Source organism: Simochromis diagramma, unplaced genomic scaffold (assembly GCF_900408965.1).
Source record: "Simochromis diagramma unplaced genomic scaffold, fSimDia1.1 OVJJ01000293.1, whole genome shotgun sequence".
NCBI lineage: Eukaryota > Metazoa > Chordata > Actinopteri > Cichliformes > Cichlidae > Simochromis > Simochromis diagramma.
The window spans coordinates 12,201,815-12,221,420 of NW_024386801.1; the positions used below are offsets into that span (position 1 = coordinate 12,201,815).

The following is a 19,606-nucleotide window of genomic DNA, read 5'->3' on the forward strand; positions in this document are numbered from 1 at the left end:
CATTTTTGCATGGTCATGAGCCCAGTATGCCACCAGGAACCTTCAACAACAACAGTCAATATAAGCCCAAATACTTTAAGTCATTGTAATCCTGAAGATGTGGTGCTAATATTAAGCTTTCATCCCCTGGAAGTGTGTGGATAATGAGAGGAATAGTTCAGACCATCCCAGACTCATCTGGTACACAGAGTGAAGCTGCAGACCAAGAACAGTATCTTGGAGAGATCTATAAATAAATGGTGCTTGTTGCTAGAAGCAGGGTTAACACAAGATCTAATGATGATAAGATGTAGACAACAGAAACTGATTATTTATTGTATCAATCTTATTAAAGGATGGTTTTACATTGATGGCTCTTAGCATTTAGCTTGTGTAATGGCTTCCTGTTTAACCATTAGGGTCAGAAATGTAAGAGACACAGTGTGAGAAGTTGATTTAATTTGAATTTTGTTAATTTTTTCTTCTTCATTTCTAATTCTTGCAAGACAAAATTAAGATGTAAAAAAAGATGAATTCATACTCTATGTTGCCGAAAGTATTTGCTTGTCTGTTAACATGATGTTGACCCACTCTTTACAAATGTAATAGCTTCATCTCTACTGGGAAGGTTTATGATTGTGTGTATGGAAATTTTTGACCTCTCTTCCATAAGTGCATTTGTGAGGTCAGACACTGATGTTGGACAGGAAGGCCTGGCTTACATTCTCTTTGCTAATTCATCCCAAAGGTGTTCTATCTATAGGTCAGGACTCTGTGCAGGCCACTCAAGTTGTTCCAGACCAAAGTCACTTATCAATGTCTTTATGGACCTTGCTTTGTGTAGAGGTGCAGAGTCATCTTTAAATAATAAGGGGGCAACTCCAAACTGTTCTCACAAAGTCGGGAGCATGAAATTGTTCAAAATGTCTCGGTATGCTGAAGGATTAGGAGTTCCTTTAACTGGAAATAAGGGACTGATCACAACCCTACACCATAATCACCCCTCCACTAAACTTTACATTTGTCACAATGAAGTCAGACAAGTACCGTTCTCCTGGCAACCGCCAACACAGACTCATCCATCAGATTGCCAGATGGAGACGTGTGATGTCCGTTGCTCTAGAGTCCACTGGCGGTGTGCTTTTCACCACTGCATCAGCTCTCTGTGCACTGAGCTATTCTGAAGGCCACATGAAGTCTGGAGGTCTGTGGTGACTGACTCTGCAGAAAGTTGGCGACCTCGTCACATTGTGCGCCTCAGCATCCACTGACATTGTTGTCTTTTAACTTGGTCTACCACTTCATGTCTTTGTTGCTGTTGTTCTCAATCACTTCCACTTGTTTATAATACTACAAACAGTTTACTGTAGAAGCAAGGAAATTTTACTATTTAAATTGTTGGCGTCATGCCTAGATGCTTGATTTTATACATCTGTAGGCATGGAAGTGATCAGAATACCTGAATTCAGTGGCCATTTGCAGCAAGGCAACAGAGCCACATTAGGCACAAGAGGGTAGAGTTTTTGAAGTGTTTCACATAATATAACTTGATAATTCGAAAGTAGACATCTTTAAAATGAATTGCATCTCCTTTCATTTGCATCATGCTCAAGTTACTGTGCTCACAGCTCATTAGTGGCTTGCCACAGTTCACTAAGTTGACAGATGCTCTGCAACATTCAACTCCATTTGTATCTTGGGTGATTCAGCCCACCCAAAATGCTGCAGGGTGGAAGAACAGTAAAAGAAAATCACATGGTTGGGTCTGCTCTATGGGATTTGAACTCTTTTTGGGAAGTATTTGTTCAGAAACTAGTTTGTTTGGTGACAGCAAACTCAGCTGGCAGGAGAGTTCATGTTTTTCAGTTTTTCTTCAGGTTTGCGTAATTTGTGAGTTCATGTCACTTTGACTTGAGTTGTAATCTTATCTGCTCTGAACAGCTGAGGCATGTTATCAAGATGTACTATAATGGATTCAGAGAAGTGTAGAGCATTACTATCTAACATACGAGCTAATGAGAAGGGTAAAGGTTTCTTTATCAATGCTTGGGGATGTGTTTCTTAATCAGATGCCTCCAGTGTGGTAATCAGATGAGATTTGTTTCCATCATCTTTCTATGCTGCAGCTGTAGACACTGAGTATTGAGTACCAGATCATCAGTGACATTGTAGCTCACCTGGCTCACGATACAGTACAGGTTACTTTACTGTGTGAAGTACAGAAACCTTTTCTTGTCATTGGTTGGTTGGATCCTTGAGAGGTGAAGAAATGAATGAAAGCGTTTGAGTTCCGAACTATTTTAAGCTGTAACCATGGCTATAAAAACCAGGAAAACATGTGAAGACGTCAGCAAGTCATAGCATTGATCATATTACTGTTATTAGTGTCATGGCGACAGGGAGATCCCAAACATGCCTTTATAATGAGGGAGTCAACCAGTAGGACCACTCCCTCCCTGTTCATGACCAATAAGATGATCATTATCACCATAAAACTAGATACAAGTTGTAGGTGATATATTTCAAGATATTTCATCATTTGAAAAATATGTCGTTTCCGTATCATTTTGTGCATGCAAAATTCCTCACACATGTAGCCTGCTAGCATTTAGCACAAAGCTATGCTGCATCTATGTATGCTATTACGCTTTTAAAGATATTCTACAAATGTAGAATTAAAATTGAAATGAAAATGCTAATCAGATCAGTGCTTATTAGGGAAACGAGCACTAATGTGTCCCAGCTAAACCTAAAATCTTAACAGCAATGAAAAGAAGTTGCATGAATTATCCCAGTATCCCAATATCCCAGTGAGCCATGTATATGTACAGTATGTGTCTGCAGTTTTTGACAATATTCAAAGATTAATAACACTAAACAATGTGAAACAAGCAGTGACTCCTGAGTCAGGCAAAGCAGATCTTTGAGTGACAGATCACTAATGCAGTGTGGTGATCTTTCACTATGTTTATTCCCTTGTTATAACACGCCCTATATAAACAAGAACAGAAAACTTTAGAGAGTTTTTAGTTTGATTTATTGGTCTCAGTGAAATTATTCATGTGGTATTGCAGTGTAATGGTTTCTCTATAGAAAGAGCACAACATGTTACAAAGTAGTTACATTCATTTAAAGTAGTTTCACAAACAATAGCAAACAGTTTACAAAGGTTTTGTAGTTTATATAAATGATTGTGTCTAATCATTCAGATAGTTTTCTTTTACATCTGGTGATGCTAATGCTAATAATAAGTCACAGGTAGGTTTAGAGCTGTGTTATCATCACATTGCTGCTGATCAAGATACTGTTAAGGCAACTTAGGAAAACCCCATCATCTATAAACCAAACAAAGACTTTGTTACAACAATAAGAGGGATCTTTCCCACGGCATTGACTCAAACAGATACAGTCGATTTTTATTGAAAAAGAGAAAAACACTCTTTTTACACCAGTGGAGGAAAATACAGTCTTTCATTTATGGAGATATGCATCGAGCCAGAGGTCCCCTGAGGTTTTCAGTGACCTGAATGAGGAAGTCAGAACAAAAAATAGCCAGCCCATCAGTGTGTGTGTCAGGTAAGCAGTCCTTCCATAAAAGAAGACTGAGTCATATACTGTATTTACAGCCATTTTCATGCTCTGTTATCATTGTACTTACGTGACAATATCAGCGAAGCCTCGCCACAAAGTTTTCTCTTGGTAAGGTATCCCGTGTTTTTCGCAGAGCTCACGGACCTGTGGGGCCACCAGGTGGTAGTTGTGCCGCGGCATCATTGGAAACAAGCTTGCAAAAGAAAAGAAACGGAAGCTGATTTTTTTGTAATTGTTGCATTGTGGCATATTTTGTTACATAAAATCATTGTAACATATAAGTGTGTAAACAGTGAGTGTAGTTCTGCAAGAAAAAAAATTCCGTTTGAAAAAATGGGCGATAGCTCACTATGGATGGGTGTAAAATCCGAATAGTGTTCACCACTGTTTAAGTGGTGTAGCTTGAGTTTAATGTGTGCCTGTGACCATGCCTGATGAATTACATCTCTCAGTCTTCTGACTATTCTTTAAAACTCTTTTTTTATAATAGAGACTTTCTATCTTTAAATGCAGAATTAATGTTGTTAAATTATTATCAGTACTTCAGTTTACACAGTCGTGCTCTAGTTTTTGACAGGTTTCAAATTTCACTTACTGGTGCTCGATTTGAAAGTTGAGGTGTCCACTGAACCAGTCGTTGAAGAAGGACTGCTCGATATTACAGGTGGATTGTAACTGAATGACAGAATGAGTCAAAAGAGTGCAAATGAGTTAATAAGGTCCTAGTAAATATAAGGGAAGGTGTAAAGAGAATAGAAGAGACCAATATTTGTGATCTGGGATGTTTATGAGTATTGGGTAAATGCAGAAAATATTTAAAGTGTCCAAAACTTTTATACAACCTTGTAAAAGTGGTACAGGTACCTGCATGGTCAGCCAGTCCCTGTGCTTTTCATGATCGATGTCCATCGGTATGTGATTCATCTGAGTCACCCACACAAACCAGTGACTCTCCAAAAACCTGTAACATTAAAAACAATATCATATTGAGGTGATACATAACGTGGCCAAAGGGTACGAAAAATGGAATCACTTTCTATTGCAGTGTACTTTATTAGGTATACAGGGGTCAAATATGTTAAGTTTAATGTTTGCTAATAAAGTCAGGCTTTTCCACACACATTCCAGCAATATAGAGCAAAATATGGTGCATCTCAGCTCAAGGACAATATATTTTGAAAGGAATGGACAATATAAGGCATCAAAGTCTGTTAACTGGTAACAATTCATTTGTTAATGAGTGCAATGTTTTCTTATTTTAAATAGTTACCTGACTATGCTTATGAGCACCAATGAGCCAACTAGGCCATACAGGGGTATATAAGAGGAGAAGAAGCGAAGGTAGAATGAGATGAACCAAGCCAGATCCTTCACAAGACAAGAAAGTTTATATGATTTATGTAATTTCTTTTTTAATTATGAAAATCATGATTAATTATAATCTTATTTTTACATATGCTCTATTCTGTGCCATTTTTTTTTTTTTGCTGTAATGTTTCTCTTAAATACTGTAAGCTCAAATACAAAATTCAATCTGACACATCAAATGGAAAATGCCTATATGAAATCTAATATACTACACAGCTTACCACCCAGTCACGCCGGGATACCATGGTCTGCATTACATGAATGTTGAAGAAAACTGGAATGATCAGCGGTGGTCCCACTATATATATATATATATAAATATATAAAAAAGGTGCAACGTTAAAAAGTTGTAGTTATTATTCTTTTTAATTGACTCTTAAAAAACATACCAAGAAAGAAGTACTTGTGTTGACGATTGTAAGGCATGTGTTTGATCTTCTTTATCCCGTACTGTAACACAGAGGTAAACAGTGGATAATGACGAGTTGGACCGTGCGAGTGCTTAAAAACATAAGAAATACTATCTTCGTGCTACTTGCTTCCACTGGTTGAGTTCGGCCAAGTACGAAGAGGTGCAACGTGTTGATATCCGGGTCCTTAATGAAGATGTTGGGTTTAGCGTGATGCCTGAAATGTCGGTGATTCCACCAGTTGGAAGAAGCTCCCTGAAAAAAGAAAAAAAAAAACCTTTAAGTATCTGTGTTTCATTTCCATGGAGAGAGGATTATAACTAAGAGAGGTTACCTTTAAATGACCAATGACAAACTTGTGGGCGAGGTGATTCCAGCTGGACTTTTTGAAGACAGACAGGTGACCAAAGTCATGCTGCAGCCATCCAGCCTGTGCCTGGAGAAGAAGCAGGAAAACAAATGTTTTGGGTGAAAGACTTCTCTTTAAATGGACCTGATTTCCAACACCATGTATTTGTATGCATGACTAACTGTTTGTCTTTTATCAGTCCTGTGTTTCTGCATCTCAGTTCATACTTTTCTCAAACAATTATTTATGCTCCCTTTACAGTTTTTTCTGAATGCTTAAACCCTAACTGTGATTCCTGTAGCACAATCTCTAAAACTATTCAGACTTATAGCAAAACCACTCACTGAGTTTGCAAAACTAAAAGCACAAAAACTGCTTTGCACTCAGTTTGCAATTTTGTAACACACACTTTGCAAAACTGTAGGCACAATTCACTGCACAACACTCAATTACCAAATTTCCAACACACTCCTAGCAAAAGTATACACATGTATGGCTATCATTAACACTAATCTGCCAACTGTCTGGCACACTTTCACATGTGAAAACTTTTTTAGATAATTAGTTCACTTTGCAATCAGCCTAAGCACTATAATACAGGTAAGTTGTGTGTGCGGAGTACAATGGAGGGAGCAGAAAGAGTGAGAAGTAGAGGAGGCCGAGGAAGAGGACGTGGAGGTGAAGAAGTAGGATGAAGAGGACGACAAGGACAAGGAGGAGCAAGAGGAAGACGAGGGGGGGGGAGAGGAAGGGTAGGAAGAGTAAGAAATAGAATTGCTGATGACATCAGAGCTACAATAGTGGACCATGTAATCAACCGTGGAATGACCCTGAGGGTAGCTGGCCAACGGGTCCAGCCTAACTCGAGCCGCTACACTGTAGCAAGTACCATAAGGACATCTTGAAATGAGAATCGGTTAGTACAGTCACTTCGCACAAAGATTTGTAGCACTGCCATATGCCAATGAGAAACACACCAATACCATTGATGTAAAAATACTGAAATTGTTACTTTACAGAATTGCTAGATGACCAGATGCTGGGGGCAGAGGAAGCATGTTCACTGCAGACCAAGTAACCCATATAGTCATTATGGCGATTGCAAATAATCCTATACTTGGAAATAAACACTTGTGTTTGTTTTGATGTGTTTGAATAAACACCAGTACTTGAAGTTTGGATCCCTCTATGCTTACGGCTCTATGACAAAAGTATGAGCTCAAACTGACATAGCCTACCTTGTGCACAGAGAAAGCAAAAGCCAGATGTGTTTTGTATTCATACCATCAGTGTGCAGTTGGCGCATTGTGTGCTTAGTAGATGATGGCTTGTGTGTACTGTTTGATACGGAAAAACCATTTTTACGAAGGTGTGAAGAGTTAATCTAGCTGTGTTTGCTTTTGCAAGAGAACTACAATGTTTTGATTATTGGGTGACAGGTTTTCTTATTTGTGTGAAGAGTTTTGCTAAATTAGCCAATAGTTACAAAAAATGTGCTTAAGCAATCAGAAAAAACTGTAATATGAATGGTTAGCTTTTGTAAACAGAAGATTTGCACAGTCTGTGGGAGGGGCTTCTGTCCTGACAGCCAGAGCAGTGTCAGTGATGAACATATTAGGAATACCTTCCATCACTGGCATTGTAAAGGGGCAAGAACAGAAACTGAAACTGTGCATTGAGAGCAGTCTGAAGGCTGAGTTTTTGGCTCACTTTTACACATTCATTATTATTGATATCCATTATTTAAAACTTTGTCTCTGTTTAATGTAACCATGCACTTGGTGTATGCATATATTTCAAAACATAAGGAAAGCATAATAGGTCCCATTTAAAATTTATGTCTGAATCACCTGAGCGGTTGCGAGAAACACAGAGCACACAAGTGTTTGTATCCAGCCTGTGCCCCACATCCAGACGGTCAGCCATCCGAGGGCTTCTAGCAGCAGGATGTGACTGAGGTGGAGGAAGAAAAACAAAGGCTGAGCTCGAAACAGACCCCTTTTCTCCACCTGAGCTCGTAATGTTTTGAAATCCTGCACGATGGCTGCCTGGGTGCAGAGAAAAAGAAACAAACAATTCTGTAAAACTGGAACTGAAATATATTGATGTGATACTTCTGAAATCAAGAATTTTGGATTGGAGCTATTTTAGGTTTTCATACAGTGAAACAAGACATTAAGGTGGCTAAAAAACCCACCTAGAATCTCAGATGTTCCCAACACTCAGCACTTCATAACTAACATAAGACATCAGTGAATTATCAAACTTACATCTGTCTCTCATTTATTACACTAGATCACTCATATGTTGTCAATAAAAAAAGGGACTTTGATTAAAGGCTCACATTTTTGTCTCGGTCCTGGCTCGGCTCAGTCGTTGCCAACTCTCCGATCAGCAGCGGCTTCAGAAACTTTTGCACAAACTTAGGATCAGGATGAAAAGCAGTGAATGCTTCCTAAAAACAAACACAACAAAAATTGTAATTTACTAAAAAGTTAGGTAGCAGTGGAAATAGTTATCAGATTGTAAAAAAATTAATCATGCATTTACTTCAGCTAAATTCTAACATGTAAAAATACCAAAAGTAAAATGATGTTCTCTGTAAGTTTCAGTTGCCTGTGAAACCATGACATTACATTGTTTATCATAATTCAGCTGCCTGAAAGCAGCGTTTCAGTGCTGTAGCTGGTTCTGCTACACCTACTCATGTTCTTCCATCCATATTATCGAGCTTTCTGCTATTTTTATTCTGGAACAGTTATTTAGGTATACTAAAACCTCAGAGGGGGAATCTCTTTCTGTTAGAGCTGCAAGGAACTTAGAGACATGTTAGGAGTTGTGGGAAGCCCAGGTGTCGTTCACAGACTGGCATAAACTTTACTTTTTGATTGGAATGGCAACACAAATCTTGAACAAATATAAATGAATTAACGCTTATGATGATAGTTTCATGTGATCTCTTTCAAAATAAAATGATATGAACATAAATGCACAGGCCTGTATATTTTCATTGTATTTTGAAGGAAACATGACGTACCGTGGCATCCTCTCCAGCATAGTAGCTGATGACTTGAAACCCTCCCGGATGCCTTTTGGCCCACTGAGTGATGTTGTAAACCTTTCGATCGATGACCAGCCATTGATCATTCCTGCTGCAGTGGCTCTGCACCTCCTCCCAGGTGTAAACACCTTTAGCTTTCCCGCTGTCCGGCTCTCCCGGCACCGTCTGCTGGCTTCCACCTCCCATCCTCACCGCTGCTTCTGGTCTGAATGCACCTGAGCTCTAACAGGTCACAAAGTTTCACACCTGTTTTCACACAAAAAATGCACAAAATTTCCATGTAACTTTGTTACATACAGGCAACATAAACCATTAAATTTAATGGAATCTGGGCAAAAAATTGCTTGGTATGCGTCCAGTACCAACTCTGTTCCTTAATCATTGGTTATTTGAATAAATAAACCTTTGATTTTAGAAGTTTCAGCTGCATCTTACTCACAATCATTGCTTCATGTTTACTGAAGGTGAAGAAACCTTTTTTCAGTGTGAGTGTAAAAAATGGCTTTCAAATGGTTTGAAATGTGCAGAGAGAAAAACTCGTACGGCAGATTTTTCTATGCTGTTTGAGCTGGTTGTGGTCCAGATCTAAATCAAAGAGAAGTGCAACATCACCCACTACTATGGGGAAACTAGTGAAGCTAGGAAACCACCAAATGGAGCTAAATCAGGTCGGTTTTCACCTACTAACTTTATCGACATTAAAGATCAATCTAACAGACGCACACCCACAAATACTTAAAAACAGGAAAAACATCGACGCACACAAGTGCGTTTTCCACACGAATGCGTGGACTGGGAGAAGTCTGATCGTCGTTAACGTGTAGAAACCAAGACAAAACCGACAAACCGCTATCGAAAAGCATTTAATGGCTAAATAATAGCGGGAGATAGCGGGTGGTTAGCTATGCACGTCACAGCATGTAGATAATTAATATTTACTTACAGCATCCAGATTTTAACCAGCGTCCCTCAGGCACACTAATAAGAGATCGATTCTGAGGGTTCGGGTCCCTTTTATATAACAAGCATCCCCAAACCCATCCCCATGCTTACCTTGTAGGCTCATTGTCACATCCACGCACTCATTCGGTACAAACTCCAAGCAGAATCATTCGAGGCGTCTGGGCCAATCGGCGCACAGCATTCTCTCGTCTGGCGGCGAGAGTACCAGAGGTCATAAACCATCTGGACAGCGCAAAGTCGTGTGATCGCAGAGACCGCAAACAGTCCCCTGGAGGACTTTAACTGTGGACTCATGAGTCCGATTGGTTGTAGGAGATGTGGAGCTGCTTCTGATTTGTGCAGCGGACTAAATACACAGCTACACAGCAGGTCTTTAAGGGGTCATCTCAACCCTGCTCCCTTTTTGTTGTTACTTTCCATCCTCCCTAAATGCTTTACATGGAAACTGGGCTGTAGTTTGCGTCGAAGAGTCTAATTCAGGTGTGTCAAACATAAGGTCCGGGGACCATAATCGAAAGACTCCAATCTAGTCCACCGGATAGCTTTGAAGGACAACTACATTTTTAAATACATTTCAACTATCCCCAATCATTGCTACTCCATCAAAGTGATTATGCAATAGATAAACAATTAAATGACAGGAACGTTCCTGTTTTTAAATACTATCTACTATATAATTTTTTTTCAGTGATCCACTGTAAGTATAAATATTAATAATATCAATTAAAAAACTTTGTAAGACTGTGCTTTAATCCAGCTTTCTATTTTATGATAACAGGACAGTCAGGGCAATGAGCTACTAGAACTTTTTCTGTAATTTGACACATTTCTTACAATTTAAACCCAAAGAGTTCTTTATTAGCTAAACCGCTGTTTCTTTATCATGTAGAAAAACTGAGGCATTCTGTTAAAATTGCACTTTTTCCCTTATATTAAGATATTTTAGTGATTCAAGTTGTAATTCAGTTTCTTTTCACTGACAGATGACAGCACTTTTACTGGTCTGGCCCACTTAAGATCGATGTAGGCTGTATGTGACTCACAATTTAACATCCCTGGTCTCTCAGATTGTCATAATAATTGTGCTGGCAGTGTTTGTATGAGAGCAGAAAGTTTCCATGTTTAAGGCTCTCTTTATTTAGTGTGACCCTTTGACACTGAAAAACAAAATGTCAGCGTTAACAGTTTCCTTGTTAAATAATCACTGGAGGGGGTGCTGCAAAATAAGACAACAATTTGTACTACTAGCCTAATTCCCTCAAAGTTGGGATGCTATGTAAAATGCAAATAAAATAGAACATAATTATTTGCAAATCTCATAAACCCATATTGTATTCACAGAAATGACAAATAAAACAGGGACAAAAATGAAGTTTTTGTTAAAACTTTCATATGCTTTTTCAAAGCATGCCATTTCTAAACACATCAGTTTTCTTTAGAAAGAAATACAATAACAGAATTATTTCCGAAAAAACAAAAAATGATTAGGGTCAATTTAAATGTATAATTAACCTTTTTATTGAGCCATGGCACCGTGGCGCTGTGCAGTGATGTCCTTTAACTTTCTAATGCTCATAGTGTGTAAAATCTAGTTAAAACTGAAAGTTACCTGCCAGTTTACACACAGTATAAAAACTTTAGCAAGACTTTGAGCTGTCACTTGAGAAAGCTTCATGCCAAAAACAAAGAAATTACTTTAGTCATTTCTTTATGATAGACTTGGATATCAATACACCTACCTCCTGGAGAGTGTTGTTCACTTGCTTGGCTATTGTGAAGGGCTAGAAATGATTCTGTGATCATCCACCATCATCCATCATCCACCACTGCTGTCTTCTGTGGATGTCCAGGTCTTTTTGTATTGCTGAGTTCACCAGTGCTTTCTTTCTTTCTTAGGATATACCAAACAGATTTTGCCACTCCTAATATTTTAGTAATTTCTCAGAAGGGTTTTTTTCTGTCTTCACAGCTTAAGGATGGCTTGTTTCACCTGCATGAAGAGCTCCTTTGACTGCATGTTATCTGTTCACAGTAAAGAAAATCTTCCAAATGCAAGCGTCATACCTCAGATCAACTCCAGGCCTTTTATCTGCTTAATTGACAATGACATAACAAAGGAATTGCCCAGACCTGCCCATGAAATAGACTTTGAGTCCAAATACTTTTGGTCCCTTTAAAAAGAGATTGGCACATGTTAAGGAGCTGAAACTCCTAAACCCTTCATTCAATTTAAATGTGGATACCTACAAAGTAAGCACTACAGTAAACACAAAAATGGTTGCCTGATGTCATTCTGTTTTTAGACTTGAACTGTTTGCATCATCAAATCACACATATTTTCCTTTACTGTAAATAAGCACAATGATGCTGTATCAGCTGCAGTTTTCTCCTTCACCAGAAGATAGTGCAAATATGCTCCTTTAATGAAATTGCTTCCTTGTTCTCTTTTAACCTCAAGTTGCAAAAGCATGAAGGCCTCTCATTTTTTCCGTTTTGCTTCTTGTGTTTTCCAGAAACATTTATGAAATATATATAAATATTAAATACTTAATAATTATTGATTTTCCATTAGACCACCATGAAAAAATGATCATTAATAACTGTTTAGAGTTACTTTTCCTTGTCCCTGTGTTTGTTATGTGTGTGTTTGTCCATGGTAGTGAAGTCATGCAGTGCTTCATCTGCATTCAACACTTTCACCTCAACAGTCACATCTATTCACTGCCTGAGGTCTCAGTCTTTTATGTCCCCTGCTTACAGTTCACTGTGTCATTTCAGGGTCATTTTAATGCTATATAGAAATTTGCTAATCAGCTCTTTTGGTCCTCAGCATATCAGACAGGATTATCCTCAAGCAGCGCGCCGCCTGTCTCCCTGTTTGTCCGCTTCTTCTGCCATAGCTTATCAAGCTGACAGAAGCCCTGCACATCCGACCCCAGCATCTTTTACAGACTTTTCCTCAGTATCACAACCAACAGCATAGACTGTCAATCAGAAAACCTGCATGCTGTTGTTAAGTTTTTTGATGAATTCGGGCTAAAGGTTAACTTTCATTTTGGTCCCTCAAATGAAAGGTGGGGGTATTTTCCTCAGAAAAGAGTGAGAGACTTTTTACTTTGGCATCACTACACCTTTCATCCCATCAGTTACATTATCTCATATCTGAATATTTCTTTGGAGATTTACATTCAAATGACACATAAGATTCATTCAAAGCAACATTTGGGTCAGAATAGGTTGCAACCCATTAACAGATATGTAAGTGTAAAGAAGAAATATTAGAACCTAAAGATGTTTCTAAAAACCTTTTGCTGCCAAGTATTGAGTCTGTTTTTCAAAAACAAAACAAAAAGGTAAGTAATTTGGGATGAAATGCTCAGTAAAGTATCAATAGTAAGATAGAAAGTATCATGTTCTTGTTGATAGTAGCATGTGATCATTATTGCATTATGTGAATGCCGTAATCTCCTCAGTACAAATTCAGTATAGTCAGTATAAACAGCATTGCAAATTTTAAGCTACGGGAGATGAAGTTATATGGTCAGATTCATTAAAAATACAGTGTCGGATTGGTTCATCTTGAACCTTCATTATTTTAGGATGTTTTTCTTTCAGTGTTTCTTTCAGATTAAAGTATAATGTTAAGGTTGAACTGAATTCTGAATTAGTTTAATACAGAAAAACAAATGGCTGAAAACGCTACAATAGTCTCAGTAATATCCTGTAATACTGTGGGATAAACTATGAGAAACAGAGAATAGTTCTGTACTGGACAAAGTTAGTCTTTTCTGGAACTGTTGTTGCCCTTTTAGTTAAAACTGCTCTGGGCTCACCCAAATGTTGGAGCTATTTTGAGCCGCGGTGTAGGAATATTTTTCAGTCGTGTCACATTCATTTCAATCTGAGCTGCACTTTAGTCCACTGTATCTGTGTCACGTAGAGAAAAATTAAAACCCTGTAAAGCTTTGAGTTGTTTATTGGCATTTGCTGAGACTTTTCCTGCACTAAATTATTCCACCGATCGTTTTGCTAAATAAAAAAAGTCATCTGAATAATTAACAAAACAGAACTGAAATATGAAGTGCGGAAAATCCTTAATCAGGAGGGTTTTTTTGTTTGGTTTTTTTTTTTTCTGGAATTCAGAGTATTGATCACTGAAACATTTTCAGAAGCCATCTGAAAATGTAGTGTAACAAAGTGAAATCAAAGGTTGACTGTAGGGTGATTAGCCCTCACAGCAATAAGGTTCAAATCCAGTCTGGGACGTTTCTGAGTGTGCGTGGGTTCTGTCCGGGCAATCCAGCTTTGTCCCACAGTCCAAAAACAAGCATGTTAGATTAATTGATGATTCTGGATTAACCCCTGGAATTTCTCTCTGACTTTTGATTCATGGTTGGACAACATCAGACAACAGGAAGTGTGACAACATCACTTAAACCAAAAAGGCTTAATGATCTGTAAGACTGGATCCAAAGGGTGGCTACAGGCAACCTACTGGCCATCAGAACTGAAGCAAATGGATGGATGGAATTTTTACATAAAAAATTTGACAATTAAACTATATGAGCCATAATGTGAAGCAACAACAGTAAAAGAGAATTATTTTAGCAATCGTTGCAGAGTTGTTTGTTCACTTTAGGTTTGCATATAAAACCATACTATATGTGAATCTCATATTGTACTTGGGAGTCCTATTGCATAAGAATGTGAGTGACCAAAGACTACTTGGTTTGCAGTGATTTGGTTAGGAGAAAAAACATAACAGCAAGTCTTGAGTTTTGTGCTCTGTCAAACAATTTTATAGGTCTCAGCAGGTCACATACAAAAATGAGTAAAACCAAAATTAAGTAGACCACTGTGGACAGTGAGCCTCATCTCCATCATCAAACATACAAATAGCCGTACATAAAGATTTATAGTAGCTACAAACGGCAAAACCACAAATGTATTTATTTGTTTTGAAAGGCTGTTTCTCGTTTCGTATGGATTTATAGTAACAACATTTTACGAGGAAAAATAATAAACTGTAACGCTTGCGATTATGTGTGCTCTGTGTCACTCTGTGGCAGGACTAATACTCCAGACACAAAATGAATCTAAAAACTATTAATTGCAATTAAAAAGTGGCGCTGGCGGTTAATACATGTGCGAATGTGTAAATATAAGCGTAGGTAAGCCTGCGAATTTGCTTGTCGTCTGTGCAGATGAACATAAATATCAGGATAATGTTTATCACTATTAATATTCTTTTTTGTTTATCGTTTGATCAAACCCTCACACCTAACAGTTTGTTTGTGGGAAAAAGTTGTTTTTAAGTTGCTTCTTTTTTAAAATATATTTATTTCTAAGAGGCTACTTCTATCATACGCGCGCAGACACACATGCACTCACACGAGGACACACTGGCCATGTGACGTGAATGCCCCCTGTTCCTGTTACAGAAGGAGGGAGGCAGCAGTTGAATGTAAACCTTCACACTGATGGAGAGAAGCGGCCAACATCAGGAGTTGAGGGGAGTCAGTGAGCGCTGTTCTTTTCCAGTATGTGCAGTTTTTTTGTTTTTCCTCGGGCGCGGATTATTACTCCGGGAAACCTCGGCCTCTAATGGGGAGCAGCTGCATTAACTAGTGAACAGACTTCCATTAACTGTTTTTCTTTGCCGCCAGCCAGGTCACTGAGTGCGCACACACTGTGGGTTTATCCGCAGGAAGAGGGGAGGTAGGCTCCCTGTTTAGTGGCACTTTTTTTCTCCTCTTCTAATAGAGAAACCGGATCACGTGAACAGGTGGCGTTATCTTTCGCTTAAAAGCCCCGAGGAAGTTAGAGAGGAGAGAAGAGGGTAAGGACTGCAAGAATTCAATTTCAGCTCAAAATTCAGCTGGATTTTGTTGAACTCAACTATCAACAACACCTTTACTATTACTATTATTACTATTACTACTACTACTACTACTATTACTACTATTATTATCATTACTATTACTCTGCAGTTTGTTAGATCTTTTCCGCTGCTGTTTTGTGATGAAGCTGTAGATGAAGGGACAACGAGACACTTGACAAACTGCTTTGGTATGGCTGCCGGAGTGTTAACTGGCCCGGGCCAGGATGTGGTTTGCAGCCAGTGGGTACAACCACAAAACAGCAGCAGCTCCCAGGCTCAGGGTTGACTTGTCACAGACACTCCCTCATCAAATGACTCTGTCTTGACTCACACAGGAGTCACAAAGGTGCTGCAGGCAACAGCATGGGCAACTCCTCCAGGAAGGGAGGGGGAGAAGAAGAGGAGGAAGAGGGGGGGAAAGATGGCGAAGAGGCAGAATTTTCCGAGAAGGAGAAGGAAGTAGTGCAGGAAGTAGAGGAGGAACTTCCGCTTGGAGTGGAGGAGTTGCTGGAGAGTGGAGACCCCGTGTTGGACTTGAGCTACCGTAAATTTAAGCGTTTGCCTTCACGTGTTTGTGACCTGATGCATCTGGAGAAGCTTTATGTTTGTGGAAACAGCCTGCGCACCCTGCCCGACAGCATCTCCCAGCTGCAGGGTCTGCGGATACTTGCCCTCGACTTCAACAAAATAGAAGATGTTCCTCTGGCCGTCTGCGACCTCACTAACCTCACCCGCCTCTATTTGGGCAGCAACCGCCTAATGAGCTTTCCACCTGAGCTGAGCAACCTGCAGAATCTGCGGTGCTTGTGGATGGAGAGCAACTACTTCCAGAGATTCCCACGAGTGCTCTATGACTTACCCAACCTCAAGTCCCTGCAGATGGGGGACAACCGCCTGAAGACTCTGCCTCCTGACTTGTGGCGCATGGAGGCTCTGAGGGGATTGTGGCTCTACGGAAACCGCTTTGACACCTTCCCAAAAGTCCTTCTTCGAATGAAGTCCTTGGAGATCCTAGACCTGGACCGCAACAAGATATCAGAAATTCCCAGCCTGAAGCGTCTCAGAGCCCTGCGCCTTTTCTCCTATGACCACAACCCAGTCAAGGAACCTCCTATAGTAGGTGAAGACGCCGTCTTGGTTGGGGAGGGAGCTGCAGAGTTTTTGGAGGTGCGTGAGGCCAGGAAGGAGAGACGACGAAAGGCAGCAGAGAAAGAGGCAGAAGAGCTGGCACTTGCAGGAGAGGAGCCGGTGATTCATGGCATCCTCAAGAACAGCAGCTCAAAGCAAGCACCAAATGAAGCTGCAGTGACCATAGAGGACACAGATGTTAAAGAGGAAGAGCTTCTGGTGAAGGAGGAAGAAGTGGAGGATGAAGTGGAGGAAGAGGAAGGAGGGTATGTGGAGCCTCCAATAAACGAGTATGGCGGGACTGAGCTCGAATATGACGAAGAGGCGGTCGAATATGAGACAGAGGAGCTGATATGTGAGGGAGAAGGGTTTGAGTTTGAGGGAGAGGAGCTAGAGTATGAGAGGGCTGAGATGGACTATGAGGATGTGGAGGAGTTGGATGACACAGGGAGACAAGATGAAGGGGCGTGAAAGGCCCCTCCAAGATCCAGATGATCTGCAGGACAAGCTGGACATGAATGACAGGAAATCCTGCAGATACAGTTGATGTTTTGGGACTTTTTTGTGTAGCTGTGCTGCTAATTTAAAACCTGTTGTTTGCTGTGAATATAAATGAGCCGGGCATTATGTGTCTAAAAATTAACAACATCTCACTCATCTCCATATGATCAGATCAGAGCTGGACTCAGGTAAAGAGAGTGTGTGTGTGTGTACAGTGTGTGTAGTTGTTTTACAATAAAACTACTTGCAGTGGGCATAGGAGACCAAGTTTCCCGTTATTAAATAATTACCTGTCTGATTATGTCAGTCACTTGGGGGAATTTATTTCTTAATTGTGAAGTGGTGAAACCACTGGCCGCCGCTTGCTTCACTGACACAATTTAACATTTCTGTTACATCATCATCAGTGTCTGTTTTATGTGCTCGACAGTGCACCTCATCTTGGTTCATCACTATTTCTATAAACCGAGACTGTCTGTGCGTGCAAATGGACGTACTGGACTTGGATATACAAAATATTTATGACATGCTAAACAAAACCCCCCCAACTCTTGTCAGTGTTGTGTAAGCATTCCTGTGAGTGTCAGTGCCCAGAACGAACGAGAGACGAGCGGGATTATTACAGCAATGAATAGCTGGGGTGCCTCACCATAAAAGGGAAGTCCATAGGGAGGGAACATGAAATAGACTTGACTCCCCCACCACCAATCAAAAGCCCCCCTGCAGGTCAGGTGAAGGCTCGGGTGACCTTTGTGTACTCCTTTTTGTCTGTGACTACACCTTTTCTATCTTTGTCTCTAGCATGGAGCAGGCCAGGCCCTTGTTCTCCTCTCATCTCTGCACTCATTATTCATGTGGGGCGCGCGTGTAATCCAATCCTCTGTCCCTCCACGTATCTTTTTCTCACATCTCATTGAAAGAGTGAAATATTTATCCCAACACTAAAATATTAATGCTTGCACTCATGAGGCAGAGCGTGTCAACTCGTGTGTCTACGCTCGGGAACAGACTCAGACTCACCACTCTAATTTTAGATTTGTTTCTACACGGAAAACCACACATAATACATATTATAAATGCAGGGCAGCAGTTGATAGATATTTTTACTACTGTTTAGCTGTTTTGGTAAATATTATACAGTTTTTTTGGTCGCTGTCGAGAAAGGTAGAGTCCCCCAAGCTTTCCTCTCATTACATCCGAGAGAGGGCAAAAGGTTTTAACATCTAGCGTTTTATGTTTAAAATGATACAGAGTGCTATAACAGAGCTTAGTATGTCCTTTTGTTAATAGAAAAATCATCTTTATTCTTAATTAATATATAAAAAAATGAAAGCCTGATTAATATGTTAAATGAGAAATATAGTTTGAATCATGGAAATGTTTGTTTTAATGCCTGGATTGTGTGTGCAAAGACATCACTTTTGAGCAAAACTAAAAAATAACCAAACAAAAACACACATTTGGTTCCAACTTCTTGACTTGAACTTGAATTACTATTACATGTGTTAATTTACCTCATGTAAGTGATGTTTCAGCTCTTGTTTGGTCACTTCCTTTACTTCTAATAATAACAAAGCTGTGTGTGCAGCTATGCTATGAGGCCAGCTGACTCACAGCATCATTGCTAACATGCTGATATTGAGAGGTAGCATTGTTTATAGCGTTAACTCGTCTTAGTCCAGCTTTTTGGATTGCTAACATTTCCTTTGCTCTAAACCAATTATAGCTAAAACTAACAAAATGTAGATTTTGGACAAAACAAAACTGATCTGATGAAAATCTTAAGGGGTCTCCAAAATCAGTCAAAGTCATCCTCTGGGGAAATTTTATGTATAAAAACCTCCTGGCAGTTAATCAAATAGTTAATTCAGTCCAGACTACATCACTGGAGAAACCAACAGACTGACATTGCCTGTCTTGCATCACTGTGGCTGACATACACACTCACTGGATCCTAATGTTTGCCAGTATCTCCCTTTTGCCTTCAGATCTGCCTTAATTATTTGTGGCATAGTTTTAACAAGGTACTGGAAACATTCATTTCAGATTGTGGTCCATATTAACATGACAGAATCACATTTGCTACAAATTTACAAATCTTCTAATCTAACAGATTCCAAAGGTGCTCTACTAGATTGAGATCTTCAACTATGGAGACTATTTGAAGACAGTGAATTCATTGTTGCGTTCAACAAACCAGTTCGAAATGTCAGCTTTGTGACATGGCACATGATATCCTGCTGGAAGCATCATCAGAAGATGGGAACACTGTGATCATAAAGGGATGGACATGGTCAGCAACAATACTCAGGTGGGAGGTGGTGTTTAAAGAATGCTCAACTGATACTTAGGGACCTAACATGAGCCAAGAAAAT

General features: G+C 39.6%; 3 protein-coding genes across 4 annotated transcripts in view; 1 reads left to right on the forward strand and 2 right to left on the reverse strand.

Moving 5' to 3' along the window:
- Positions 1–7,626, reverse strand: part of LOC120729910 (acyl-CoA Delta-4 desaturase-like) — a 26,719-nt gene extending 19,093 nt beyond the window's left edge. The window contains exon 1 of the mRNA XM_040025893.1: positions 7,548–7,626. The gene's annotated coding sequence lies outside the window, so the exon portion shown is untranslated. The remainder of the gene's footprint in view (positions 1–7,547) is intronic.
- On the reverse strand, positions 3,000–9,930 carry LOC120729909 (acyl-CoA Delta-4 desaturase-like). 2 transcript variants are annotated; one of them, XM_040025891.1, is made up of 13 exons: positions 9,812–9,930; positions 8,735–9,004; positions 8,042–8,152; positions 7,548–7,745; positions 5,683–5,784; positions 5,478–5,603; positions 5,328–5,388; positions 5,160–5,236; positions 4,841–4,938; positions 4,435–4,531; positions 4,166–4,245; positions 3,638–3,763; positions 3,000–3,502 (listed from the first exon to the last, which is right to left on the reverse strand). In XM_040025891.1, exons 2-13 carry the CDS (start codon positions 8,942–8,944, stop codon positions 3,451–3,453), a joined length of 1,338 nt encoding a protein of 445 aa, XP_039881825.1. In that variant the 5' UTR covers positions 8,945–9,004; positions 9,812–9,930; the 3' UTR covers positions 3,000–3,450. The 2 variants fall into 2 exon arrangements, with proteins under 2 accessions (XP_039881825.1, XP_039881824.1); XM_040025890.1 differs by lacking the exon at positions 9,812–9,930 and adding an exon at positions 9,702–9,802.
- A 5,148-nt stretch (positions 9,931–15,078) lies between these two features.
- LOC120730541 (leucine-rich repeat-containing protein 10B) lies at positions 15,079–18,157 on the forward strand. Its single transcript, XM_040026991.1, has one exon. The coding sequence runs from the start codon at positions 15,966–15,968 to the stop codon at positions 17,199–17,201; it is 1,236 nt and encodes a 411-aa protein (XP_039882925.1). The 5' UTR covers positions 15,079–15,965; the 3' UTR covers positions 17,202–18,157.
- The last annotated feature ends 1,449 nt before the right edge of the window (positions 18,158–19,606 follow it).

Coding starts and splice junctions, on each gene's coding strand:
- LOC120730541 (XM_040026991.1), top strand. CDS start 15,966: ATGGGCAACTCCTCCAGGAAGGGAGGGGGAGAAGAAGAGGAGGAAGAG.
- LOC120729909 (XM_040025891.1), bottom strand. CDS start 8,944: ATGGGAGGTGGAAGCCAGCAGACGGTGCCGGGAGAGCCGGACAGCGGG. Junction 5,785..7,547: donor TGTTTCTCGCAACCGCTCAG/GTGATTCAGACA, acceptor CTTCTTCTCCAG/GCACAGGCTGGATGGCTGCA. Junction 3,503..3,637: donor GGCTTCGCTGATATTGTCAC/GTAAGTACAATG, acceptor TTCCTCATTCAG/GTCACTGAAAACCTCAGGGG.